The following is an 18853-nucleotide window of genomic DNA, read 5'->3' on the forward strand; positions in this document are numbered from 1 at the left end:
GCCAGAAGAAGATATAAAGGCCAAGTAAGTAACATGGATATATCAGGTAATAGGAGTGGAAAAGTAAGTTGAGGCAGATCTTGAATGTCAACTAGGGGGCTGATTTTTATTCTGTAGCTAATGAAATAATAGTAAAGCTTTAAGCTTTTTTATTTGGACATTGACATTACCGAGTAAAAAAATAAAAGGTGGCCTTGAATTAGAGGGGAATTCCATTGAAAGGAAGATTCAGTCACCAAGGTCATAGAGCAGAGGACAAGATGTCAAGATGTGGCCCATGCCTTCAAGAAGCTTATAACCAAAAGGGCCAGATAAGACAGGAGCAGAGAAAATTACAACACAAGGTAGAGTGTGGCAAGTGCTATAATCAAGCCCAAGTGCCTTGGAAACATAATAGAAGGTGAGCTTAGTTTCCTTTTCCCAAGAAACTAGAGGCAGGAGACCCAAGTCAGAGGGTCATCTTTGGAACCATAAGCCTAGACTCAGAAAATCTCAGAGGGGGCCTTGGAGATCATCTGGTCCACCCTTGCTTATGTGAGGAATCTGCATACAGAGTAACCAAATACTTTAGAACTGAAACAAAAGGGGGAGCTCTGAAGAAAAAACTGTGAAGGAAGAGGCTCTGTTGGCAAGGGGACAGGAGAAAATGAATTCAGCTTAGAGGTGCTGTTAGACAAGACTTCTCCCAAATGGAGAGTTGCAGGCCAGGAAATGGATGAGATCAGGGAGGGAGAGTAGGTCTGAAGAGAGGAGGAATAAAAACAGAAACTAGGGGAACACCCACGTTCCAGGGGTGGGAGGAGAAAGAGGAGTCTGAGAAGGAGTGGCCCGAGAGCGGCGGATACAGTAGAATACCTTGCCACAAAATGTCTAGAAAATTGATGGCAGCCAGGGAAGACAAGATCGCAAGATGGAAGACAGGGAGCAGAAGTGGGGGTACTGCAGCAGTAGATACGAGGCTGTATTTCAATGAATGATGTACTTTCCAGAGACTCCACAAATAAAGTGGACTGCCTGTGTCTGGTACATTTTCAGGTGGAGTCCTCCCGAGGGCCAGGGGGTCGGGCCGATGCCCTCTGAGCTCCAAAGATCTGGGATTCATTTCTGCAACTGGCACCATTTCTCCTGACCTGATCCAGCCCCTCCAGGAACTGGAAAGCTGAAGAACGTACATGCGAGGGATTTCACAGCAGGCGATCAGGCCCAGCCAGAGAAGTCCCGTTTCATCACTCAGCTCCGGTGACTCTCCTGGTTGTCACTCTTGCCTGGGATTGCCAAATATCTGACTAAATCCTTTCGCAAAAGTTTGCAGCATTCGTTGGCGGCGGACTACATCTCCCAGAGTCCTCGGGCCCTGCCGGCTGCCGATTGGCCGGGCCGCCGGCTCCAGGGGGCGGAGCCGCCCCCGCCTTCCCGGGAAACAGGCATCTGATTGGCCGCGAGCTGGGCTTTTGTGTCCCCGCCCTCCCCCGGGGACCGCAGCGGGCAGCGCGGCGCCGCGGGTGTCAGAGCCGGGCGAGCGCTGGCAGTTCCGCGGCGGGGATGCTGAGGAGCGCCGGGGCCGCGAGCGGCCGAGCCCACTGCGGACTTCCGAGGCAGCGCGGGCGCTAGACCCCCGGCGCCGCGCCCCATCCCGAAGCCTCCGGACGCTCCGGAAACCCGACGAAGGAGCGTGCGGCGCAGCCGCGGCCGTCCCGGGATTCTGGGCTCACGGAGCGTTCTGGAACCCCGAGAGCCACCCCGGGGCCCTAGCACCTCCCCGGCGCCCCCAGCCCCGGCTTCCTGCGAGCGTCGTCCAGAGCCCCCCGGGGCGCGGGTGGCCGGCGCGCGGCGGCCGGGTCCTGGCGCGCACCATGATCGTGGCGGACTCCGAGTGCCGCGCGGAGCTGCAGGGCTACCTGCCGTTCGCCCCGGGCGGCGGCCCGGGGGCCGGAGAGGTAAGCCGGGGCCGAGCGACGCCTCCCTCCCCGGGGACGCCGGCGCGTCCTCGCCGCGGGCGGTCTGGAGCGAAGTCTCTGCGCCCCCGAGCTCGGGGAGGGGAGCGGGGCGCGCACCCCGGAGAGGGGTTGCATCAACGGGCAGCCGCGGCTCTCTCCGCCCCGCCACCCCCCCCCCCCCCCGCCCGGCGGTGGAGCCCTCCGAGGCTCCCTCGGACTCCCGGCCAATGGGAAGGGCGCCTTCCCGAGGTTATCTTGGGTTTGCGCTCTGGTGGAGAGTCTTCAAGTCCAGGCAAATCCCGGCCGCTGCAGCCCGACCACTCCCCCGCCCCGCCCCCTTCCGCAGTCCCTTCCTCCAGGTGGGGGCTGGCGGGCTGGGGGCTCTTTCTAGGATGCGGCCCCGGGAAAAGGCCAGCGAAGGTCGACTCGTGCCCCTCCCTTCCTGCACCCCCGATGTGGAGGGGGCGCGGGTGATCCTGGGCCTTGACCAGCTGCGGGTACGCCGTGGGGGTGGCGATGGCCAAAGCTGGGGGGGCGAGGGAGGAAGCCCCGGCCGCGGTTCCGGAAGCCGAGCGCCGAGTGGGCTGCACCCTGCTAAGTGGTCTGAGGTCCCAGAAGTTTGTTTCGCGGGGAATCCCTCGGCAGTGAGTCCAGGAATCAGGCCGGGCCTCCTCCGACCCTTCGCATCTCTCTCCCGCCCCACCCCACCCCACCACCATCATCACCGATAAAGGACGTCTTATCACTTATTAAGCGCCTAGGACAGAGCAGATTCTGTGTTGTGCGTTTTCTCTTGAGTCTTCGGACTAAACTAGCAAAATATGAGTTATGCTATATTGCCATTTTACAGCATGTGGATGGACATTGAGGCCCAGGAGTCTACTTAGAGGCTTCCTTCACTGACTAGGATTTTCCAATGTGCTTAATGCCTGGGAAGTTTTGGTTGTTTCAATTTACAGGCACTGGAGCGTGTGCAGGCGTATCGCTGGGCTTGGAAGTGAGACAAGTGCTTGCCTAAAATGACCCAGAGAAACTCCCTACCTTTCTCTGAGCAGCATGATTTGCAGGATATCCCCCTGCAAGTGTATCATTGGGGGCTACATCCAGCGGTGGATGGTCTGTTAGCTTGTTACCCTTCCCCATCAGGATTTAGGAGCCCCATGTGTGGAAAAATGAAACCCACTCCTGTCACTTCTCAGCTGCTGATTAAGTGACCAAGATATTTTATCTTCTTTTGGGAAAAAAAAAATGGAAATAATATTGAGAGCACCTGAGTACCACAGGGTGCTGGGTTGGGTTGGAGCCTCCCACTCAACTTGCTGTGTAGCCTTAGCCAAATGATCACTTCTTTGATCTTTAGCTTCCTCCCATGGGGATTTGATAGTATCTCAGAGGGGTTGTTGGGAGAATTAAATGGAAATACAAGTAAAGGACAAAGCACAGCCCTGGCACATAGTGACTGCCTCAAACATGCCAGAACTGTGGCTGTAACACACATCTCCCCCCCTCCCCACCCAAGGGCCTCACTGTGGGGTGAGGTCCCTGAGCCTGTCTCTGCTGCCCACAAGTAGTGGGCCCTGTAGGACTGGCCTGGGAAGTGATCTGGCCTGAGGACAGCGCCTGGGGTGGGCTGGGCACAAAGAGATAGTGGCCTTTAGAAAGAAGCTTCTAATTGGGGGAAGTTGGTGATGTCTGAAATATTTCTATTTATTCTTCTCTCAAGAAAAGAGGACCTTGGGAAGATGTCTTCTTTTCTTTTTTTTTTTTTTTTTTTTAAAGATTTATTTGGGCCTCCCAGGTGGTGCAGCGGTAGAGCGCTGGGTTGCGAAGCTGCCCGCAGCCTCTGCGGCGCCGGTTCAATCCCCAGATGCTCCCCAGCCACCGGAGGAGGGTCCCACATGGCGCGCAGACCTCTCCTGCCGCCTGCTCCTCCCCTCAGCAGTGTACTTCAGTCCTTCTGCCTGCTCTGCTCCCCGCTCTGGCCCTGGTGAATTCTCTCACCCTCCCGCGCTTCTGACTGTACCCAGTGCATGTATAAACAAACAAACAAATAAGTAAATTAAAAAAAAAAAACATGCCTCAAAAAAATAATAAAATAAAGATTTATTTATTTATTTTATGCAAGCACTGGGTACAGTCAGAAGTGCGGGAGGGTGAGAGAATTCACCAAAGTCTGAGCGCGGAGCAGAGCAGGCAGACAGTTGGAGGACACCGCTGAGGGATCAGCAGGCACAGCAGGAGAGGTCTGCGGGCCATGTGGGACCCTCGCCCGTGGTCGGGGATCGAACTGGTGCTGCAGAGGCTGCAGGCAGCTTCGCAGCCCAGCGCTCAACCGCTGTGCCACTGGGGAGGCCCGGAAGATATCTTCTTTAAGCAGAATCCTTAACAGAAAGGTGCTGAACTTTCAGAGGCTGGTACCTGAAGCCCAAGGGAACACCCAAATTTGTAGTACCCTCAACTCCCATCATTTCACTACAGAGTCAGAGAGTCTGGACCTTTAGATGCTTCATGCCAATGCTGGTAGTATCTTTTCCCAACTGTAGTGGGTTCTAGAATCACTTCCTCAAATGTTACTTATTTAGGGAAGCCTTTCTTCCCCCTAGTAAGTCCCTTTTGCACAGCCTCTTCCAATCCCCCTTCTCCATTGTAGAAGCTTTTATCCCAATTAGACCATCAGTTGTGTAATTAGGTCTTATCTGCTTCTCTTGCTGGACTAGAAACACCCTGTAGGTCACATCCACAGCACTGCTCTTAGCACCTAATAAGTGCTTGTAACTATTTGCCCCTTGTTGGCTTAGCTGACCCTTGTGAACTGTTCAGGCTTTGAAGTCACAGCTGAGCTGTGCCCATCTGGTGCTAGACTCAGAAAGAGCCTCAATGACCTGTCTCTGGAAGGAGTAATGAGACCTATTTCCTTCTGGTGGTTGACAGGGATTGGCAGAACGGATGGGTAAAGCACTTAGCCTACTGTCCAGCTCATAGTAGGCACATAAATTTATGGTTCCATTTACCTCCTTCCCCTAAGGCTGGAGGTTGGGGGCTGCTTGGGCCATATCCCTCAATTGTAAATCCAGGCCAATATATGAATTCAGCAGACCACTTGCCAAGTAGGAGGTGGCTTGGGGCAGTCTGCTCCTTCCTGGTGGGCAGAGGGACTTACTGCATGTATGTAGCTGAGTCCTAAGGGGTCACAGGCTCTGGTTAGAATACCAAGAATAAAGGATGTGTCTACTCCTTGGGCTGATGTGGGTAGTGGACAGAACCCTTAGGAACCAGACTGAACTGAACTCAAATCTCAGATTGGCCACCTGTCAGGTGGTGCTTAACCTTTGGAACCATAACTTTTCCTTGTGTGCAAAATAAGGACACATCTCTCCCCTCAAAATGATGAAAACTGAACGGAACCTGTGTGCAGGTGCCTGAGCTAATATAAACATTAATGTTTAGTGAGCTCTTAAATTAGGAGCCACGCACTGAGCTCTGAGGTGTTTGCTCTTTTTACAACTTGTCTGAGTGGTTGCCCAAAGGGCTGTCTGACTTCGGTATTCCTGTTGCCCCATGTGGTCACCTCCTTTGCAACTATAGGAAGAGCCACCTTTGATGTCCTCTCTGCTCCAAACTAGCTGTGTTACCTTGGGTAGGTCGCCTGCTCCCTCTGGTTTCCCTTCATCATCTGTAAAATGGGGGTGGGATCTTGCCTTTATGAGTTGTACTGAACCTGTGCTGTCCCATATGGTAGCCCCTAGCCACATGCGGCTATTTGAACTTAGATACATCACAATTTTAAATTAAAAATTCAGTTTTTAGTTATATTACTCACATTTCAAATGCTGAGGTACAGTGGCTAGGGGTTACCGTCTGTATTAGGTAGGGCAGCTATAGAAAATTCCATCATTGCAGCTAGTTCTATTGGATTGCACTGTGCTAGTCGCATGGATTAGTTATACTGGATTGCATTGTGCTAGTAACAACCAGGAACTAGGTCCAGTGTGGGCCCTCAAGAAGCACACAGTCACACAATGCGACAGGTGCTATTTTTAGGGTAGTGGATCCTTGGGGCTATTGAGACCTGGAGAAGTTTAGAGAATGGGAAATAGTTTCTGCCATTACAGAAACCTAGATTGTATCCTAACTCTGCTATCTCCTTCCTGACTGAATGACCAGAAATGACTTGACCTCTCTGAGCCTTATTCCTCATCTGAAAATGGGAACCCAAGCAGTGGTTCTACCTTAAAGTGCATGTGCAATACGTGTGCTCAGCCAGTGGCAGTGTTATCTACTGTGCTGTTACTGACTTTTTACCTCAGGGAAGAGGGTAGGGCTGATTTGGAGACGGCATCTCTTGGTAGTGGGACCCTGCCCTGTCTGCTTCCCCTGAAGTTCTAGGTATTGAGGTCAGGGAAGCATTCAGGATATTGGATCCTGAGTCAAATCTACTTAGTTTTCCTTTTAGGGCCTTGTACTCCCTGGTCCCTTTGGTTAGAATGCTGGTCCCCCAAGGTCTGTACAGGCCCTGCTGCCTTCTCTTCATGTAGATGTCAACTCAAAAGTCATCTCCTCGTGGCTTCCTTGTCTACTCAGACTGAAATATTGCACACTCCCCACCCCATTATACACTCTTGTGTTGCTGTGTTTCATTTACTCTGTAAAATCTGTATGTGTAGAAAGCCTATTCATTGTTTCTCTCCATGAAGACTAAGACTTTGTCTTTTCACTCCTGTTTTCTTGCTGCCTGCAATATAGTCATCAAGAATATTAGTCCAATGAACAGATTAATTCTGGTTTCACCTGGAAAGCATTTAGCACAGTGCCTTAGACTTGAGAAAGTGATCAATAAATGGTGCAAAAAATAGCCCTCAACCCTGGCTGTACGTTATCCTGGGCCCCACCCAGTTGAACTAGAATTGCTGGAGGTGGGACTTTGGCACTGGAATTTTTTTAAAAGCTGGTCAAATACTACCTAAACACTGCTTGGGTTGAGAAGTCCTTGTTTGAAATAGCAATGAGGTTAATGATAGCTGACTTTTATTTAGTGCTTACTGTGATAGAGTTACTGAGGTTAGGGCTGTACAGGTGTTATCTCATTAAGTCCTCGTGACTAGCATGTGAAAGTAGGGACTATTATCCCATTATTTGATGTGGAACTGAGGCTTACAAAGCTAGCAGATAGCAGGTGATGGAGTTGTGACTTGAGTCCAGGTAGTTGGTGTTAAAGACCCCATCTTTATTTTTTTTTTTTAAGATTTATTAATTTATGCATACAAGAGCTGGGGTACAGGCCAGAGATGCGGGGCAGGGGGGAGGTAAGAAGATCCACCAGAGAAAGAGTGGGGAACAGAACAGGCAGATTGACTGAAATACACTGCTGAGGGGAGCAGCAGGCGAGACAGGAGAGGTCTGCTGCACCATGTGGGTAGCTCCCTGGCTGAGTATTAAACTCGTGCTGCAGAGGCTGTGGATTGCTTCATAGTGTGGTGCTTAACCCCTTGCACCACCAGGGAGGCCCAAAGGCCCCTGTCTTTTAACTGTACTTTATCATTATCATTATCAGGGCTGAAAAATGTTGGTGGGACTAGAACCTATCATTTAAAGACCCATGGACCTCCTTTTCCTTGAGAACTCCCAAGGCAGATTTGAGAGTAATCAGGGCTTCCCAAGCCTATTCCCTGTACCTCAGCACCTCTGGTGGCCCCTCCCTACCCCCCCAACTCCATTTCCGCTCTGCCCTTCCCCACCCCACCTGGCTGTGGTTTTCTCTCTGTCCTCAGGTCCCCTGAGGGGGAGGCACAGTTTGTGGAGTCAGCAATCCTTATCTCCCAGACAGTGCTGTTAGCCTTTTTCCTCTGTGGTGAGGGAGGAGGGAAGCTGCACTAGAGTGCTTAGGGAGTAAGGTGGTTTCTATATTGGACTTGGACCAGCCTGGCCTAGCTGTGGTTTGAAATGCAACTGAGCTGTCAGCCTAACTACCTTAGTCCACAATTTAAGGCCCAAAGAGTGTAGGTTACTTTCTCAGAGTCCCACAGTGAGTTAATGGCAGGATTGGTACTCGTACCTGGGACTTCCAGGTTCATTAGTTTTTCCTTTATGGCCTTTGAGCTCTCCAGAGGGCAACCCGGGGTGGGGGGGTGGAGAGCAATGGCTTTTCTGATTTAGACAGGTTCAAATGTAATCTTTAAATCTCTGAACATTTGGGAATTGACACTAAGTCAGGATTTGCTTTGGATCAACCAGGACTTAGACCTTCCCCCTTAGCTATCAAAACAAATGAATAAATCAAACATCCTCCCTGAACCCCACCTCTAGGACTACAAGCAGACTTAGTGAATACATGATTCTGATGGTTTCCAAAGAGGTTTCTGTAGACACATACACATCAAAATACTTGCTACCGTCAGCCTTATATGCACTGCCCCAGTTCCCTCTAGGCCCCTTTGCTTTCTGTGTTTTCTCATTCACAGGCTGCTATGAATGACCTGGCCCTGTTCTCATACAAAATGTGACCTGGTTGTAGGGGGACCTAAATCAGACACATAGAAGACACATCAAAAGCAAAAACACTGAATTGTGAGGTCACAGATATGGATCAGAAGAGGTTCCCAGACCCTCGAAGATCCTAGAAGTTCACTCTGATTATTGGGAGGGCAGTAGACCTGAGCCACTCCTTTATCTGGAAGGCTGCAGAGGTAGAGCCTGGGTCTGAAGCCAGTTGATCAGCACTTGAGAAAGATTACTCTGGCTGCAGGCAGTTCACCCTCTCTAGAAACTGTTTAGTGACTGCCCTCACTTAGTCTGCCCCTTGTCCTGGAGGCCGGATTCGGGAAGGATGTTCTGTTTACTCATTTGTTTTGGTCATTTGGAAGAGGATAAATAAGAGAGGACAGGGAGACCACTGGCGAGGGTGTGGATGTTGGTCCAGATGAGAGATGGAGGTAGTCTCTGGGGTGATGCCAGTGGGAGAGATGAAGAAATGACACTTTGAGAATGAAACTGCATCATAGGACTCCAGGGTATTCGCTAGTCTGACTTTCCAATACTAACAAAGGTGAGGAGGAGTCTTTTTTTTTTTTTTTTTTTTTAATACAAGAGCTGGGGTATAGGCCAGAGTCGGGATGGTGAGAGGATTCACCAGAGACAGAGCAGGAAGCAGAACAGGAAGATTGAACGAAGTACACTGCTGAGGGGAGCAGCGGGCGAGACGGGAGAGGTCTGCTCGCCATGTGGGAATCTCCCTGGCCGGCCGGGAATGGAACCCGTGTTGCAGAGGCTGCAGACAGCTTCACAGCACTGCGCTCAACCTGCTGCACCACCGGGAAGCCCGAGGAGGAGGCTTGTATGGGTTCTCTAGGGCTGCCAAGCAGGTAGCCTCCTGGAGATGTGACTGGATATTTCCTTTCGCCGGCCCCTCACATTCAATGATGGGGCTCCTGTGTCTCTACCCAGTTCCTAAAGAAATCGGCCAATGGCATAAGCCCTCTTTCATGCTTTCTCCACTTGCCAGACAAGGTGTATAACTCCTACCCGGCTCCTCCATGCATGGCACACCAAAATGGTAATTTTAAAAGCTGTATGGCCCCTTGGGTAGGAGCTGAAGACTGGAGCAGTAACTACCCTCCCTTCTACCTCCAGCTAACACTGCCTGTCTGTCCTTCTAGGAGCAGAGGGAGAGCCGGGCTCGTCGAGGCCCTCGGGGGCCCAGTGCCTTCATCCCGGTGGAGGAGGTAAGTTTAGAAGGAGGGGTTTAGAATGTTAGTCTGCATTGGGTGGGTGGGGGTCTTTTCCTGTCTCTTGAAATAGCAGTTTGAAACTACTCCTTCAGGTTCCTGATTCATTTAATCTCCAGAACGCTTCTGTGAGCAGGTGTATCAACCCCACTTTGCTGGGAAGAAACAAGCTCAAAGAGATAAAAGTGGTAATAGCACAGCTAGGTAATGAGCAGACTTGATTCCCGGAACAGTGCCTTGTTTTTCCCTAGGAAGAGAGAACTGTCTGTGTTTATCTTCTCACCCGAGACTATCTATCTTTAAAAAGGTTTTTTATAATTCAAAGTAATATGTGTTCATTATAAAAATATTTCTAGTGTTTCAGAAAGCTCTGATCGCATATAACCCCACCCCCCACAGAGATAATCACTGTTACTTAACCATTTGCCACTGTTTTCTGGAGATTTTTTCATACAGAACCAAAGTCATGGTGTTATAACATGTTTTTGTTGTTCTGTTTTATTTTTCCCCACTTAATACAACATAGGCATCTTTCATCTACTGAGTCAGTTGATTCATTCATTCATTTAATAGATATCTATTGAATGATCTGTCAGGCACCATCTAGGTGCGGGGGATACAGCAGTCAACAAGACAGACACAGATCTTTGCCATCTTGGGCCTGGTGTTCCAGGTGGGGGTGGGGAAACCTTTAAAAGACATGGACAGAAACATTTTAAAATAATAGTTTCCTTCTTTTTCTTTGGCCTCAATGATCAAAGACAAATGCTTTGCTTCCTTGTCCTCTTTGCTCTCCTAAATATGTGGGCCAAGTAGTTAATGAGCTGTTAACTACCCCCCCTCCAAATCCTCCTCCCTCTGTAAATGTAAACAACCACCTGCTGATGATTTAGGTCTGCCATTGAGAATATTGAGCCCCAGCATTGTTCTCTTGTACTTTTTTTTTTTCCATTTGTAAATAACTCCTCTTTTATAAAACAGAAAGAAATAGGCTTCAGGGTTAATCTGGATTTGAATCTTGTCTTTGTCATTTCCTAGATCTGTAACCTTGAGCAAAGAATGGACCCTCTGTAGTCTTACTTTCCCTGTCTATCAATAAGGAAGGTAGCCTTATTGATAGTAAATGCCTCACAGGATTCCTGGGAAGATTCAGTGAGATACTGCAGGGAAAGCTCCAAATTCAGACCTGCCTTGGCAAGAGCACTCAGGAAATGTCCACTGTGGGTGTATGGATTTGCTCTGTTAGAACAGAAGCTCCATGAAGGCAAGAGAAACAGTGCTTTTCTCTCTGTGCCTGAATTTTCCTTCCTAAAAATGAAGAAAATAGAACCCTATTTTCATAGATGTGCGAATTAAATGAAAGCTTAGCAGCATTATGTAAATATTGGCTCTTTAAGTGTCTAATAAGTATTTGTTTAATCACTTAATAAAATATATTTTCCTCCCCTAACCCCTTCTCTTTGAGACATGGTTATTTTCAGTTTCATGTGATTACAAAGCCACCACGGTGAGTATGTTGGCCTGTTGGTCAGGAGGCCCGCGGGGAGCTTACCCTCAACTCTCCTTTGTTGGGCAGGTCCTGCGGGAGGGACCTGAGAGCCTCGAGCAGCACCTGGGGCTGGAGGCGCTGATGTCCTCGGGACGTGTAGACAACCTGGCAGTGGTGATGGGCTTGCACCCTGACTACCTCAGCAGCTTTTGGCGCCTGCACTACCTGCTACTGCACACAGATGGGCCCCTGGCCAGCTCCTGGCGCCACTACATCGCTATCATGGTGAGCCTGTCCCAGCCTAACCTGTAGGGGTGACCACTTGGGCAGGGGTGAGGGGTTGTTTCCTCAGATCTCATTGGGCTCTCTGAACTGACTGCACAGAGGAGGGAGAGGAAGCATCTGACCATTCATAGAAATTTAGATTTTTGAAGAGAGGCATTCTTAGTGCCTGCCTTCCAGAATGGGAAACTGAGGTACAAGAGTCAGGTGACCTGCCTGAGGTAGGACAAGCAGCTGGTAGCAGAGCTGGGCTTAAAACCCAAGTTTCCTGCCTCTCAGGCAACAGTGAAGCCTATGATATGCCTCCCTGGAGCACCCACCCTAAGGTGGGTGCAGAAAGAAGCAGATGACTAGGCTTGTCCACTACCTCCACAGGCTGCCGCCCGCCACCAGTGCTCCTACCTGGTGGGCGCCCACATGACTGAGTTTCTGCAGACCGGCGGCGACCCCGATTGGCTGCTGGGCCTCCACCACGTCCCCGAGAAGCTACGCAAGCTCAGTGAGATTAACAAGTTGTTGGCACATCGGCCATGGCTCATCACCAAAGAACACATCCAGGTGCAGTGGGCAGAGGCACAGGTCCCTGAGGGAGCACGGGGCAGGGCCGTGATGGCAGGTAGCCCAGAGGCAGCCTCTAAGCGGGTCTGCCTTCCTCCCTCTCCAGGCCCTGCTGAAAACTGGTGAGCACAGCTGGTCCCTGGCTGAGCTCATCCAGGCCCTGGTCCTGCTGACCCATTGCCATTCACTGGCCTCCTTCGTATTTGGCTGTGGCATTCTGCCTGAGGGGGATCCAGAGGGCAGCCCTGCCCCCCAAGCACCTTCACCCCCCAGTGAGCAGAGCAGCCCACCTAGCAGGGACCCGCTGAACAACTTTGGGGTAAGTCATTTTCCTGTAACTTGGTGGCAGAGGATGCTGGTATGGCTGTTGGGCCTTGGGTAAAAGCCACTGCTTCCCTATTTCCTCACTCTGAGAGGCCTTAGGAAGTTTATTTGACTTTGCAGCTCAGTTTCCTTATCTAAAATTAAGAGAAAGACCCCTACTTCATAGTGGGTTGTCAGGATGAACTCGTAAAACCTTATTATTGGCCTCTCAGCCTGCAGTCCTATCGGCTTAAAGTCTCCTGGTTTTTAGCACTTTAAAACTCTTCCTCTATAAGATGGCCTTGTTTGTTTTAGTATAAAAATGCAGATACTTAAAAAAAAATCCCTTACCTATGAGGGAAGTTGGTGCTTAGGGAAGATGTATCACTTCTGTAGGTTTTTAAATCTTGGGAAGCAGAGACCCTGTGAGCTGCCAGGTGCAGTACTTGAAGGAGGCCCTAGGCCTGACCTGTGTGGGAAAGGTGTGTGTGGTTTTCTGGCGCTGAGGGGGCAGGAATAGAGGGTCACAGCTGAGTGTTTCCATCAGGGCTTCGAGGCCGCCCGTGATGTGGAAGCTCTGATGGAACGCATGAGGCAGCTGCAGGAGAGCCTATTGAGGGACGAGGGAGCATCCCAGGAGGAGATGGAGAGCCGCTTTGAGCTGGAGAAGTCGGAGAGCCTGCTGGTGACCCCCTCAGGTATAGGTGACCCCCTCAGGCATCCAGCTTCTAGGGGCTGCCTCCTTCTTGTCCCTTCTGCGGGAGAGGAGGCACCTCCTTGCACTACTGTTGGGGAGTAGGTACCCCAGGCATCTCTTATGTTCTGGAGGCAGCCATGTCTCCAGCACCCTCCAAGAGGTTCTGAGCATGGGCATGGGGTGCAGACTTGAGCTGTAAATCCTTTCTGGCTGGGTAATCACTTCCTCAGTTTCATCCCACATGAAGGATTGGTATGTTGGGTAAATGGTAAAACAGAAGCAAAACTCTTAGCACAGAGCCTGGCCCAGGGGAAGCAACTCCATAAGCAGCTGGGACTATTCTATGACCGGGCCACAGGACTGATTTACCTTCTCCCCTGGCCTGACTCCTGCTGATGTCCTGGTTCTACTCACTGTCCGAGGGCCTTTCCCTGGCCCTCTACTCAGATGATTCATCAGGAGTGGAGGCTGCTGTGCTCCATGCCTTGGCCTCACTGTGACCTCTTTCTGGCATCCTCAGCTGACATCCTGGAGCCCTCACCACGCCCAGACATGTTGTGCTTTGTGGAAGACCCTACTTTTGGATATGAGGACTTCACCCGTCGAGGGACTCAGGCACCCCCCACCTTCCGTGCTCAGGTAGGCTCCTCCCACTAGTCTTGACATTACTCTGGATTTACAGACAAGCAGGGGATAGTCGTAGGAGGTCATCACCAAGGGGCCTCCTCGGCTTCCTAGACCCGGACCAAGCAGTGGGTTAGACTTGTGGGGTGGGAAGGGGGATTTACGGGGAGCCAGGTGTGCTCTAGAGGAGGGGATCTCTGGCCCCTTGGGCCCCAGAGATTCCACTCACTGACCACCTTCCATGTTTCTCAGGATTATACTTGGGAAGACCATGGCTTTTCACTTATCCAGCGGCTCTACCCAGAGGGTGGGCAACTGCTGGATGAGAAGTTCCAGGCGGCCTACAGCCTCACCTACAACACCATCGCCATGCACAGTGGCGTGGACACCTCTGTGCTCCGCAGGGCCATATGGAACTACATCCACTGTGTCTTTGGCATCAGGTGAGCACATGTCCCAGCAGGTATCCGAAGGACTTCTCCATCCCAGCCCACATTTGTTTCATCTTCTTTTCTTTCTTTTTCCTCCCTGCCTGTACTGTTTTTCAAAGCAACTTTATGTCCTTGCTGATTATGAAAGATATATATAAGTGCTCAATGAAACTTCTAAATGAAACTCTTTAATCCCAGCCCCTAGTTATAACAAAGGAGAGAGAGAGAGAGAGATTGATTTGTATTTCTATTCCAAGTAGCAGTTCTTCTCTCACAATCAATCAGGACAATACAAAGCCCATCGGTGGAGACTTAAAATGATGACATATCCACTCAGTGAAATATGTAACTATTAAAAATGAAAATAAAGGTCTCTATGTTGCCATGGGGAAATGTTCAGAATACATCGAGAGAAAAGAAAGCTAGTTACCAGCCAGAATCTTCTTTTTATTCCCCTTTTTTTAAAAAAACTAAAAATGTGTGCATGTGTGGAAGGATGTATGCTGAAATGTTACTTAATTATATTTTAATTTGTTGCCAAGTGCTTTCTAACTTTTTTGAGTAGATTTTTTTTAATTGATGGGACAGTACTCAATATATTCTCCAACTTGGTTTTTTTTCACCTAGTCATTTATTGTGAGTTGCCCTCCTTGTAGATCGTTTATATTTTTTAATCTCTGCCTGGTGTTCTGCTATGGATGTGACATAAATCAACCATTTCCCTATTGTTGAATATTTAGGTAGGTGAAGTTTTCACTATTACAAATGCCATGTGCACTGACTGGTTTTATACCTAAGTCTTTGTAGATCAGCCCTACATGTGAAATTACTTATCACGATGATGCACAGAACAATTGTTTTTTTTTTTTAAAGATTTATTTATTTATTCATTCATTTTTTTTTTATTCATTTATTTAATTATACAAGCACTGGGTACAGTCAGAAGCGCGGGAGGGTGAGAGAATTCTCCAGAGCCAGAGCGGGGAGCAGAGCAGGCAGAAGGACCGAAGTACACTGCTGAGGGGAGCAGCGGGCGGCAGGAGAAGTCTGCGCGCCAGGTGGGACCCTCCTCCGGTGGCCGGGGAGCAGCTGGGGATCGAACCGGCGCTGCAGAGGCTGCGGGCAGCTTCGCAACCCAGCGCTCAACCTTTGCGCCACCAGGGAGGCCCAGAACAATTGTTTCTTATTTAAAAAAAATCTTAACTCTGGTAACATTATGGGAAATTCAAAGAATTAGGGGGCAAAAACAATTTCCCAAAAGTTCTACTCAGTCACCACATCTACGTTCTGTAATGTTTTTCTTCATTGCTGTTTTTCATTCTTAGGTAGTAGTTTTTGTGTGCTTGGAAAAATTATTTGTATGCTTGGTTATTTTATTTATTTTTATTTGTTTTCTTGAGGTAACATTGTATGTGATTTCACGGAATAGGATCATACCTCCTCAGATGTATGTCACTACCCCACCCCACCATAATCATTATTGTCAGCTGTTTTCTTCCTGTCTTTTTTTCCATGCCCAAATAGCTAAAACATATTTTTTTACAAAAGTAAGGGTTTTTTTGCTTGTTTATTTTACTCATGTAATCAAATGTGAATGTATTAATACTTCAGTGAACACAGGATATTTTTCTTTCTTGCTTTTCTCATTTAACAGTTTATTCATATGAACCGGAGACACTCTATGGAGGGTGGGATGTGGGGAGGGGAGGGATTGGGGTCAAAATAAGGGGGTTGCAATTGTAATGGGGAATATAAAAATAAAATTTATTAAAAAAAAAAAGAATCCTAGAGGAAAAAAGAAACAAAAAACAGTTTATTCAAAGCATACCCCAAAATCTCCCCATTTTTAAAAAGGTGTATGTTTGTCTTTGAAGATGTCTGTTTCTGTGTATCCCTAGCTGTACATCATATTTCACTGAGTGGGATGATCTGAACTTAAGCGATCATTCTCTTGCTGGTCATTGGCAGGTTTCCAACCCGAGGGAGGCTGAGGACAGACAAGCATCTTAGAGTGTGGCATAGGCTGGTTGCTGCCCAGTTCTCAAGTCCAGGCTTCTCCCCTCTTCAACATGGTCCTTGCTCCCATACCTTTGTAGAACCTGCCCTCAGTTTTCAGCCAGTTTTCCCCATCCACACTGCTCTGGGATGGCTCTCTGGGTCACCGGACTGTGTGTGTGTGTGTGTGTGTGTGTATGTGTGTGTGAGAGAGAGATAGAGACACACACACACACACTCACATACATATACATGAAGTGGCTTGTAGACTTGTCACTGGTTTGCTCTTTGATTTTGAACAATGCCTTTCCAGTGCTTAGTTTGTCCATCTGTAAGATGAATACCAGCTCCTTTTGCCCTTCCTTCTTCAGAGTAAGTATTTGCCCTGACTCCCTGCTCCATCTTCCATGATCTTTACAGTAAAGTACTGACTAGCCCTTGGAGCCAGGCAGAGCTGGATTAGAATTCCATTCCCAGCTGTGTGACCTAGGATAAGTGACTTCGCTTTTTTTTTGTCTGTAAACCCAGGCTGGTGAATACTGGATGTCACATGCAATAGATTCATGTGCGGCATCTGCAGTTGTTTCAAAGACCCCATGAGTACACGCTCGCAGGGCATGCTCAGCACAACATGCTCATTGTCTGTCCATTCCTTGGAGTGGTCCCCTGTGAGTCCAGTGGCCTATAATATGGAATATCACCTATTTTCCTAAGAACCAAGCTTCTAATTGCTTTCTACTTCTGCCTTTTCCTGCCATGCTTTGTAACTCCTTCTATTGGGTGAGGGGAGGGGAGAGGAGCAACCTCTGGGATCAGAGGATGAATGATGCTGGTGGGACCTTTCCAGATATGATGACTATGACTATGGGGAGGTGAACCAGCTGCTGGAGCGGAACCTCAAGGTCTATATCAAGACGGTGGCTTGCTATCCAGAGAAGACCACCCGAAGAATGTATAACCTCTTCTGGAGGCACTTTCGTCACTCAGAGAAGGTATGGCCCATGGGGAGGAAGCAGAATGGAAGGGGTCAGATCTATGCAATAGAGGAAGAAAGAGGGAAGAACCCCCAGAGGAACCCAGAATGAGGCTGTCCTGCCAGGAGACACCTGGACACACTGTCCTAGGCTCAAATTATACTCTACTCTGAGCGCAAGCTCTTATTCCCCTGTGAAATGAGAGTGTGCGTCACATTGCCCTCCAGGATGACCTGTGTTCAAGTCATGGCACTTTGCTCAGCAGCATTGTGATCTTGGGCAAGTCGCTTTGCCTTGCTGCACTTTCTGTCTTTACAATGGGAATAAATGTTGCCTGCATTTCAAGGTTACTTGGAGGCTGAAATGAAAAAAGTGTAAACCTCTGATTGCAAGTAGGTGCTCCATAATAGCTCTTGCTTTTGGCTTTTTTGGGGGGTGGGGGAGAGGATAGGGAAAGATGGGAATAGAGATATTGGTCACATTAGGGGTAAAGGTGCCTGAGGCTGTAAAGGAGTTACCACACCAAACAGTTAGAGCCCAGGAAAGGCCCGGGCATCTCTACAGGAAAGGCAGTGATGGGCAAGTGCTGAGGGTCAGTGTAATCCTGGAGTGATGGGGATGGTGGGGTTTGCTCTTTGAGCCACCTCATGCCAACATGCCTTGTCTGCTGCAGGTCCATGTGAACTTGCTGCTCCTGGAGGCCCGCATGCAAGCCGCCCTGCTCTACGCCCTCCGTGCCATCACCCGCTACATGACCTGACTCCTGTGTGCGACCCAGGCTGGGAGCAGCCAGTCCTGAGGGCATCCTCTTCTCTGCAGAGACTCCTCTGTCTGGAGACAGACCCCATCTCTTTCTGTCCCATGCCCGCTCACGCCACTCTGGAGGTGGACTTGTGTCTGACGTGCAGCCCCCAAGCCACACCTTCCTTTTCTCTCACTGGAATGGACAGGATCATTGTACTGAGTCTGGGAGCTCAGCTCTGTGTCTGGGAGCTGAAAGAGGACTAGTGGATCCCAAGGGGCCATGCCTTTCTTCCTGGCCCTGATCCCAGAGGCACAGGGCACAGGAAGGAAAATGAGCTGGTGTGCCAGCAGGCTGGGCCCCAGGCACCAACAGTACTATGCCCTTCAAGGCTGGGAAGTCCCTGGCCGGCCCTAGGGGAGGAGGGCAGTCACCTCCGGGGACTGACACTCCAAGCAGCTTTGCCTTTCCTCCTCCCTCATTCCCAGATTTCATTACCTCTCACCTGCCATTCACCCATCAATGTGAAAGTCAGGGTCACCGCTGGTCTGTGCATCTGACTCCCCAAAGCCTATTCTGTCAGGCAGCCTGAAGGCCCCTTGTTTCTGGTTGCCCCAATTCTACTCAGTTCCTTTGGCCTCTCTGTCCTCTGATCCTTTTCTCCCGTGCCTGGTGATGTGAGGCCCCTGCAGACACCAAGCACATCAAAAAAGATTATTTGGGGGTCTCTGTTGGTCACTTTGCCTACTGAAGAAGAGAGAATATTACAAATCCTCTGTATTTTGGTTCTTTACAGATGAGATTCTCCAGGGCCTCACTCCTAGGCCTTGACTCCTCAGTCAAGGCCTGAGAGAAGTAGGACAGGGAGAAACCTGTTTTTCCCACTACGTCTGCTCTGTAAAGATCACTATCCTTTCTCCTGTTTCCTGTGGCTCTGCCACAGCCCTGTGCCAAAAAGTCGAGCCTTTCTAGGTGGCTCGTGGCCCAGTGGGGGAGGTAGGAGAATTTAGGACTCTTTTTTGGGCCCTGCCACTGGCCGAGTGACCGAGGCCACTTTGCCAAACTTTGCCCTCCATTTCCACAATTGCAGACTGAGGGGC

At 49.6% G+C, this 18853-nt stretch overlaps 1 protein-coding gene across 1 annotated transcript; it reads left to right on the forward strand.

The window, feature by feature from the left end:
- Positions 1-1853: 1853 nt before the first annotated feature.
- SESN2 (sestrin 2) lies at positions 1854-17771 on the forward strand (the record flags this gene model as incomplete). Its single annotated transcript, XM_084243426.1, has 10 exons — positions 1854-1937; positions 9590-9655; positions 11235-11432; positions 11805-11987; positions 12094-12306; positions 12838-12988; positions 13508-13626; positions 13864-14054; positions 16885-17029; positions 17685-17771. 10 exons carry the CDS (start codon positions 1854-1856, stop codon positions 17769-17771), a joined length of 1437 nt encoding a protein of 478 aa, XP_084099552.1.
- Positions 17772-18853: the final 1082 nt, after the last annotated feature.

Source organism: Talpa europaea (assembly GCF_964194135.1).
Source record: "Talpa europaea genome assembly, chromosome: 9".
NCBI classification, from domain to species: Eukaryota; Metazoa; Chordata; class Mammalia; order Eulipotyphla; family Talpidae; genus Talpa; species Talpa europaea.